General features: G+C 32.0%; 1 protein-coding gene across 1 annotated transcript; it reads left to right on the top strand.

The window, feature by feature from the left end:
* The first annotated feature begins 631 nt into the window (after positions 1-631).
* On the top strand, positions 632-2,307 carry LOC140175168 (uncharacterized). The gene is made up of 3 exons (XM_072202105.1): positions 632-791; positions 1,431-1,675; positions 1,864-2,307. Exons 1-3 carry the CDS (start codon positions 632-634, stop codon positions 2,305-2,307), a joined length of 849 nt encoding a protein of 282 aa, XP_072058206.1.
* Positions 2,308-9,794: the final 7,487 nt, after the last annotated feature.

The following is a 9,794-nucleotide window of genomic DNA, read 5'->3' as shown; positions in this document are numbered from 1 at the left end:
TGTTGCAAATCTTAAAGGAGCATAATTTGTATGCTAAGTTGTCCAAGTGCGAGTTCTAGAAAGAGGAAGTAAAGTTCTTGGGTCACGTGGTGAGCAAAGGAGGGATAGTCGTAGATCCTTCTAAGGTAGAAGCAGTAATGGAATGGGAAAGACCAACGACGGTGATGGAAGTCTGAAGTTTCTTGGGCTTGGCCGGATATTACCGAAGATTCGTTGAAGGATTCTCCCAGATTGCACTACTGATAACGAAATTAACAAGGAAAGATGTGCCTTTTATGTGGACGTCGGAGTGTGAAGAGAGTTTTCAGACTTTGAAGCAGAAGTTAACTTCAACGCCAGTTTTATTTTGCCAGAACTGCATGAACCATTCGAAGTGTACTGTGATGCTTCCTTGAAGGGTTTGGGTTGCGTGTTGATGCAACACCGGAATGTGGTGGCTTACGCATCGCGTCAGCTGAGATCGCATGAGGTGAATTATCCAACTCATGACTTGAAATTAGCGGCAATTGTGTTTGCATTGAGGATTTGGAGACACTACTTGTACGGAGTAAGGTTTAGCGTCTTTTCTGATCATAAGAGTTTCAAGTACATCTTTGATCAGAAGGAGCTTAATATGCGCTAGAGAAGGTGGATGGAGTTGCTTAAAGATTATGATTTTGAGTTGAGTCATCACCCTGGAAAGGCAAATGTGATAGCAGACGCTTTGAGTCGGAAGTCCTTGACAATAGCTTGGATGAGGATTAAGGAAGAGGAGCTAGTAGATAAGTTTGTGGATCTTAAGCTGGATATTGGTAAAGTTGCCAGAAGAGCTTGTTTGAACCAGTGACAGGTCTCAAGCACATTTAATCAGAAATACAAAGGGCTCAGCAAGATGAGCAGAAGCTTCAGCAATAGTTTCCACCAGTTGGTGAGAAGAGGCGTGAAGAATTCACTAAGGATGATGAAGGGCTGTAGAGATATAAGGGGAGAATTTGTGTACTGGATATTGGAAGTTTGAGACAGAATTTGTTGTCGAAAGCTCACAACAGTGGGTTTTCTATTCATCCTGGAAGCATGAAGATGTATTATGACTTAAAGAAGATGTTCTGGTGGCTTGGGATGAAAGAAGATGTAGCTATAGTAGTATCCAAGTGCCTGACGTGTCAGAAGGTAAAGATAGAGCATCAGAAGCTGTCGGGGATGTTACAGCCACTTGAGATCCCTCAGTGGAAGTGGAAAGGAATCGCGATGGATTTTGTGACCGGTTTACTGAGGACTAGGTTGGGATTTGATGTGGTTTGGGTGATCGTGGATCGCTTAACCAAATATGCTCATTTTCTGCCTATTCGAGTAAACTACTCTATGGAGGAGTTAGCAAGATTTTATATCAAGGAGATAGAAGGTTGCATGGTGTGCTTTTGAGCATAAGCTTCAGTAATAGTTTCCACCAGTTGGTGAGAATAAGCGTGAAGAATTCACTAAGGATGATGAAGGGTTGTGGAGATATAAGGGGAGAATTTGTGTACTGGATGTTGGAAGTTTGAGACAGAATTTGTTGTCGGAAGCTCACAACAGTGGGTTTTTTATTCATCTCGGAAGCACGAAGATGTATTATAACTTAAAGAAGATGTTCTGGTGGCTTGGGATGAAAGGAGATGTAGCTACAGTAGTATCCAAGTGCCTGACGTGTCAGAAGGTAAAGATAGAGCATCAGAAGTCGTCGGGGATGTTACAGCCACTTGAGATCCCTCAGTGGAAGTGGGAAGGAATAATGATGGATTTTATTGGTATGAATCTAGTGAAGCAAGCGTTTTGGGTCCTGATTTGATAACAGAGACTACTGAGAACATTAAGAAGATTCGTGCAAGGATTCTAACTGCCTAGAGTCGACAAAAGAGTTATGCGGATCGGAGAAGGAAACTATTAGAGTTCGAAGTGGGAGAACATGTATTTCTAAGGGTTACACCGACAACTGGGATCGGAAAAGCGATCAAGACCAAGAAGTTGAATTCGAGGTTCATTGGACTGTTTGAGATTCTGAGGCGATTCGGGCTGGTGGCGTATCAAGTAGTTCTGCCACCTCATCTGTCTAACTTGCATGATGTATTCCACATGTCACAACTCCGTAAGTACACGTCGGATGCGGCTCATGTATTAGAGCCTAAATTGGTCGAGTTAAAGGAGAACTTGACTTTCCAAGTGACGCTAGTGAGAATCGACGACAGTAGTGTGAAGAAGCTACGAGGAAAGGAAGTCTCATTGGTTAAATTTGCTTGGGAGCGAGCAGGAGTTGAGGAGCATACTTGGGAGTTGGAGTCCAAAATATGAAAGGACTATCCCGAGCTCTTCTCAGGTAATTCAAAATTTGAGGGTGAAATTTCTTATTTGGTGGGGAGAATGTAAGAACCGCAACTAATCAACTGGTTAATTAAGTAATTAATTGCCCAAATTTGATTCTAAAAATTTAAAGAGAGAATTAGAGGATTTAAAGGTGATTTTTGGACTCAGTGGGTCTTTCTGAGTCATAAAATGTGTTTTTTTGTGAAAAATCGTGAAAAATCGCGAACCGGTTATAGAACCGGTTCAAGTCTGCTCGGTACCGCACGAGAAAAAGTGGAAACAGTCAAAAACCTTAGAAAAACATTAGAAATGGAAAATCGGGCGTTAATTTTAAAGGTTTAGCTCAAAGTTGGGCCAAATGGGCTAAAAACACTAATGGGTTTGTTTGGGCCCAAGTTGGGCCCAAGCCCAATATATATAAGGTTCATTTAATAAACCCTCACCTCATAAACACACACACTTCAGATTTGAAAGAGGGAACGAGAGGAAGAAGGGAACACTATTCACACCTCTCTTCTCTTTGTGATATCTCAAACTATGTTGCTCCGATTTGCATGCCGTCCGTGGCTACGCGTTCCTTGTGAAGAGCTCTACAAAATCCATATAAGAAACTGGTAAGAAAAGCTCAAATCCCTCTCAGTTTCTCTCCCTAAAATTTTGGGTTTATTAGGGCTTTGGGTTAAATGAGTTTTGTGATTTTGGATGTTTAGGTTTGCTCTAATCCTTGCTTAGCATTGAATTTTGGCTATCAAAACAGTTGGAAAAGGTAAGAGACATTAAACCCTTGTGAGATTATGTTTATGTTGAACCCTAAGTTGATTTGTGGTGATTTATATGTATATAGCTTGATTATTGTGAAATTGGGAGCTATTGGAACATATTGGTGCTTGTTGAAGTGGAATTGAAAGCTTGGTTTGGAGTTGATAGCTTGCTTGTGCTCATTTTGGGTTTTAGTGCATATAGAGAATCGGCCAATGTATGATTTTGGTTTCCTCTATGTAGTATATAATATTCATGGACATATAGGCTAGTGACCCATAGGATAGGTTTGTAAATTTTATGTTGTTGATGATTGTTTGTGTTGATGAAGTATAACAATTTGATGTTGTTGTTGTGGTTAAATGATGAAGTTGAGATGTGATGGATATGGATGAATGGGTATTGTCAAGTATTGATTTGAATCATGGTTGGGTTGATAATGAGAATTGATGATGATATGATAATGATTGGTGGATATGTTATATATGTGATAATTGAAGTTGTGGATAATGAAATGTGAAAGAAAATGTGGTATGATTGAATGTAATATGATACAAAGGTTAATTTTGATGAAAAGTGGAGTTTTGAATGGTTTGGTATGGTTTGAAAGGTGTATGGTAAGAAATTGAGGAAATTGTTAAGTTTGGTAAAATTGGATTTTTGGTGAACTTTGTCTGGTCATAACTTTTGTCTCAGTTTTCAAAATCGATTGAAATTAGTTTAAAATTAAATTTTATTGAAAACTCTTCGAAACGATATAAAGTTTGAAAGATTTGGAATTTCGTAGAGGAAGTTATAATCATTCAAAGTTGGTGTTAAAAATTTGAAATTTTGCAAAGTTGCATAATTTTATGATTTCTGATATGTGCGCACGCACAACCCTGCATAATTATAAACCTGTGCGCACGCATAGGCAAGGAAAGGCATGCTGTTTGCAGCGCTAGCATAGCTTGTGCGCGGGCACATCAATAAAGAATTGCGACCTGTGCGTACGCACACCCCTGTGCGCATGCACAAGTCGGGAAGGGCCGTTTGTTTTCAATGCTAGCACAGTTTGTGCGAGTAAACAGGCATGTGAATTTTCATATCTGTGCATACGCACACCTCTGTGCGTACACACACTTTTAAAAATCTTCCTGGACGTGCGCACGCACACCCCTGTGCGGACGCACATGCCCTATTTCTCAAATTTTACTTTGTTTTCAACTGTTTCACCTTCCCGACGAGGTTGTAAGCTTCTATAACACCATTTTAAGTCTTGGGCCTATTTTTGGTTATTGGAAACATGGGAGAGAATCTAAGGGCTTTAAATGATATTATTTGGAAAAGTTAGAAAACGGAGGATTAGGTTTCAGGTGTACTGAGGATGGTTTGACATTATATGAAGTATGAATAATATATAAGATGAGGAATAATGAACTGTTGATGTTGGAAAACTGAAATATGAATTGACAGAGGTTGAGATGAGTCGAGGACTCTGAATGAGATGATGGATCCATGTAAACTGAAAATATTTTCTGAAAACCACTGAAATACTGATTTGTACTAAGATTACGAGACGCTATGTGCCCGACAGGGACGGTGGTTAATCCTGCCTATCGAGGTAGCAGCGACGGCATAAGGATGGTGGTTAATCCCGCTTACGTTGAGATGTGAGGTCTCTAGGTTGGACATCCAACCAGAATTTAACTATGTCTCTTACTGCAAAGGGAAAGATCATCAGCTTATAGACTTCAGGATCTACTCCATTAATCTTTAAACACTACCACAAAAACGGAGTTTAGCCACTAAATTTTAACCACGAACACTGAAACGTAATAAAAATAAATGAACGTGTCTTGTATTTAACACGAAACATTATCACAGTGGCTAAAATTTAATATTTTGCCACAAACAATATTTATCGTAGCCTTTTAATTTAAAGTTTATACTCCTCATTATTTTAGTAAAAGTATTTTTTCTCTTCTCCTAAAAATAAAAATCAAATTATAACCTCTTCCTTACTTCTTTCTGTTTGTTTTCCATGATCATCCTATCTTGAATAAATATATTTTTTAAAATATATTTATTCATTTATAAAATTTTTTTAAATATCTTAACATTAACACATATTTATGAAATTAAATTTAAAAATATAAAAAATAAATTTAGATAAAACAAATAATTATAAAGATAAAATTTATATTCTAATAATTGAGTTAATTATAAAGATAAAATTTATCTAAGATAAAATAATTTGGATAGGTAATAAAAAATTGGTAATTTTTAAGTAAAAAAATTTTTCAGTAAATTTATTACAAAAAATAAATTATTTTATTATTTCTTAAATTTAAATAATTGAAGATAAATAAAAAAAATTAATTTTTTTATTTATATAATTTAGTATTCACTACATATATTTGTGAGTACTGTACTCTTATTATATGTATAATTATTTTTTTAAAAATTATTTTATGAAATTATAAATTAAATTTTTTATTTATACTATTATTTAATTAGAGTATACTATTAATTATTTCTTTTATAATTATTATTGTAGATAAATATTAATTTTACTGTATGTTTTACTATGTTAGTATGTAAAGATAAATTAAATTTGTCAAATACAATAGCAAGTAATTAATATTTAGTACTAGTTTTTTATTATATTATTTTTATTTTAATGAATCACTTTTTTATTCATAATATCCTTCGTTTTATTAGGTCACATTTTGTTTCACATAATTTTTTATTTCATTAGTTAATAATAAATAAATTAATTATTTTTATTTTATTTTAAATTTTTGTTTATAATCTTAATTACATTTTACTTTATATTATTGTAACAAAAATAAAAAATAAAAAATATACAAGCTCAAACTAACAAATCAAATTTTTGATTGGATTTAATCATTAAATGAAAATAAATGAATATCATTTTAAAATAAAATATTTTAAAATATATTATAGATAAAAGTTAAAACGTAAAAGGAGAAAAAAACTCTAATAAATCCTAAATCGAAGGTATCGGGAATCCTTCTCCCTCTACTTAGCTTCAATCCCCTTTTTTTGAATCCATCTTATCAGATTTGTCGATGATTCTTTGAGTTTGGTTTTCTTCCTTCAACGACACTCAGGACATGCATTGCTTCAGGAAAATGTGTGCGACCTTCTTAGTGGCTGGACTTCTAAAAGGTACGGTCTTTAGCCACGCAATAATATTACTGATATAAAATTATTGCACAAATTAGATGGAGAGTTATGACAAACTTATATTTTCGTGGCAAGAATTGTATTCGGCTTTCACATCTTCGGAATTTTGATTTTTTACCAACAATACCCACCGTAGGCCGTAGCAAAGTTGGGCGCGATGAATATTTCTGGTATGGTTCCAACCATTTTCTCCCATTTTTTACTTAAATATTTTCTCTTTATTTTAGTTAAAAATTTTTAACTGTTACCTCTAATTAATTTAGTGCAGCACAAAATCACACTGCCAAGAATTGGGAAAATCTTTTATCAGGTAACACTTAACTATTATCTTTTCTTATCTTCTTTCAATTTCTGTGAGTATCATATTTATTTATATTTTTGTGAATATCATGTTTATTTATATTCTGTAAATACAATTTCTGCAAGGATTATACTAAATTTTTTTTCTTTTCTTATACTTCTCGTTATTTTTGTAATTGTTGTTTCTGAGTTATTTGTTGTTATTAGGTTATTGGGTGTTTGTTCTTGTTAGGTTGTTGTTATTTGGTTCTTTTACATTAATGAAAAAAAAAGATATGATATGCTACTATGATATCTTTTCCTTCATGTTTTTTGTGAAAATATATAGTATTAATTTATCTATTACTTATGTTTTTTTCTACCGTTATGATGGTCATTTTATATTTGTTGAAGATTATAGTGCATGCTTGCTGGTTGTGGCTAGTTTTATTTGAAAATAAGGTCAAATTTTAATTAAAGTGATAAAAACTACATATAGTATTTAAAACTTGAATAATTATATATAAAAAAAATAAAGGCCAACCTTTAATTTGCATATTCAATTTTTAATGTTCAAACACATTGAAAATGCTAATAAGTATCGATGCAGAAATTCTCTATATCTACTTTTATTTTTTATTCATAATGCATTTCTTAATATTCAGGTAATCAAAGATGGCAATTCTATCTAAGCATGTTCATACATCATTGCCCCAAATTCCACAATCTTGCAGCAAATCTTCAAATTGGATTGCTATGGAAGAAAGTGAGTTTCTTGAATGCTGTGGAAGCATCAAATTCGCTAAAGAAATGGCTTCTGCCTCTCCTTTCTCCTCGTTGCAACACGCACTCGATGTTGCCTCTGAGGTTTGGTTTAATAAGATCAATATCCATTCCTAGTTGGTGGCTCTCAATGCTCACATGAATATCTCTGAAAGAGCACCCTTCTATCGAGAATGCTACGATAGTGCTTCATCCACTAGTATGGATTCTACTCTTAAGGTTTGCCACTTTTACCATTCTTTTTGTGTTTTGTTATTTAATTAAAAATAATCCTTTAAATGTTTCCTGGATTATGATTCGTTTAAAACATGTAGGAGATATATGCATTGAGCGAGCATGTAGTATCTGGTAAGGTTCGATTTTCCATATTTTAAGAAATATTCTGACTGGAATACTGATGTTATACTATTGGATTTGAAGGTGATTTTAAGAAATAATTTATTTAACTGAATTTGAATCATTACATTTTCTTTGCAGATGAGTGTTAAAAAGAAGCCGGCATGTGAGTTCCATTGGGCATGTTGAAAGCAATTCAATATCATAGAACGACATATTGCAAAATTTTTTCAAAAGAGAGGATATGTTCGCTCTACAACTGAATCGCCAATAATCCAAACTGCTGTAAAAGACTTTGATCTGAACAAAAAGCCGTATCATATAGATGATTTGGATCCTATTGCGCGTGACAAAGCTAGGCAATTTTGTAAAATATGGTATCCAGGAGAATACTATGTTTGATGTATTTTTGTTTGTTTTACTTTTGTTGAACATAACTACTCTGTTAAATTCCAGTTCTATCTAGGCTTAGTATCTTTGTTTAATGTTATTTTTCGATTTCAATTGAACATATCTATCTACTTAATTGATTATGACTCATCTGAAAAGTAAATTTTTCATTATAAGAGTTAATATTTTTTCAAAAATAGCATTCTGTCCTCTAAAATTTTCATATACTAATGTGTCCAGTTAGCATGATTATTGCTATTTAAATAAGCTAATTGAAATAAAATTACTACAATAATATTAGATAAACAGACACACAATACAGAAGGAATGAACATTAAATCAAATTAACATTTATTACAAAAAAAGTGAAATTTAGAGACTTAAAAATAAAATAAGTTTTATTCCAATTAATAATATGTATTTAATTAAATCAAGTATCAATATTTAAGAATATTTAAATTGAGTCTTTTAAGATTTTGAATTTAAAATTTGTTATAAAAAAGGATAAAAGTAACAGAAAAGGATAAAAACAACGACCAATAGATAAGATAGTTCAAATATGCTTAACTAATTCTTAACCCTTTGCTTAACTAATTCCTATAAATATGCTTCATATCAACATTATATAAGAACTAATACTCCTTCTCATTCATTTGTATATTTTTATTATTTGTTCATTCACATTTCAATAAAAAAAATTTTGGATTTCATTAATATTAATTTGTTATTTTGCTATTGTGATAAGGAAAAAATAAGAGTGCGACGAACATTATCGAGACTAGAGATAAAGATAAATTATTTCACAACATTATACCTTATTTCATATGATTTAAGTATACTTAATGTATTTTTAGATTCATAGATAGTATGTTCTCTCTTGTAGGTCACTGAAAGTGAAATTAAAGAAGACAAATAAAATGTGGAGCCAATCTTAATCAACTTTTTGAGATTCCAATTAGCTTGAAGGTTATATTTCCTTATATTTAATTTTTTATTCTTTGTGCACCACTACTCTCTTTATTATATTTGATTTTCGAAAATATATGACCGTACTCATACTAGCCCGAGATTGACTGAACAAGTTTGAGGAGACCAAAAATTTTAAGATAAAAATCATGATAAAATTTTTATACAAAAATAAAATTTATAAATAAAAATTATTTTTTTATTACTAATATCATAAAAAATAAATATCTACAAATAAAAATTATAAAGTATTATGTAATAGTACTCAATGTTGAGAGTTTTAATAAAATTTTAGTTTCCATAACTACTAATAAATAATTTTATAAAAAATTTTGGGGCATACCCCTCCATGGTCAAACTAAAGTGTATCTTTGCATACTCATTATAAATATTTGTTAGACTTTTTTATAACCTCAAATATCCTTTTTTTTTTTACCAAAGATAGGAGACTCGAACCCGCAACCTCAAATGCCCTTACACAATACCATTGTGCATTAAACATAATTTGATATACTTTTAAATAAATCATGCTATCACTTTAGATAAATTTTATGGTGTTTATATTGCCTAACTTTTTCTTTCATATATAACATGTATAACATATTTAAAAAAAAACTATATAACATATTATATATAACAACTTTTAAAATGTTTAAAATATATTAAAAAATATCTATTTACAATTTTTTTAGAGTAAATTATGCATCGTGTTAACAAGACCATATCCTTATCCATTACTTATTTCTTTTTATATAGAATTTTTTTTGTAT

The sequence above is a fragment of the Arachis hypogaea genome, chromosome 9 (assembly GCF_003086295.3).
Source record: "Arachis hypogaea cultivar Tifrunner chromosome 9, arahy.Tifrunner.gnm2.J5K5, whole genome shotgun sequence".
Classification (NCBI taxonomy): Eukaryota; Viridiplantae; Streptophyta; class Magnoliopsida; order Fabales; family Fabaceae; genus Arachis; species Arachis hypogaea.
This window is presented reverse-complemented; position numbering and strand designations above follow the sequence as displayed.

Bases quoted from the DNA above. Each gene is read 5' to 3' on its own strand.
- LOC140175168 (XM_072202105.1), top strand. From the start codon at position 632: ATGGAGTTGCTTAAAGATTATGATTTTGAGTTGAGTCATCACCCTGGA. The intron at 792-1,430 runs GTAAAGTTGCCA...AGTTTCCACCAG, and splicing joins GGATCTTAAGCTGGATATTG to TTGGTGAGAATAAGCGTGAA. The intron at 1,676-1,863 runs GTAAAGATAGAG...CTAACTGCCTAG, and splicing joins AGTGCCTGACGTGTCAGAAG to AGTCGACAAAAGAGTTATGC.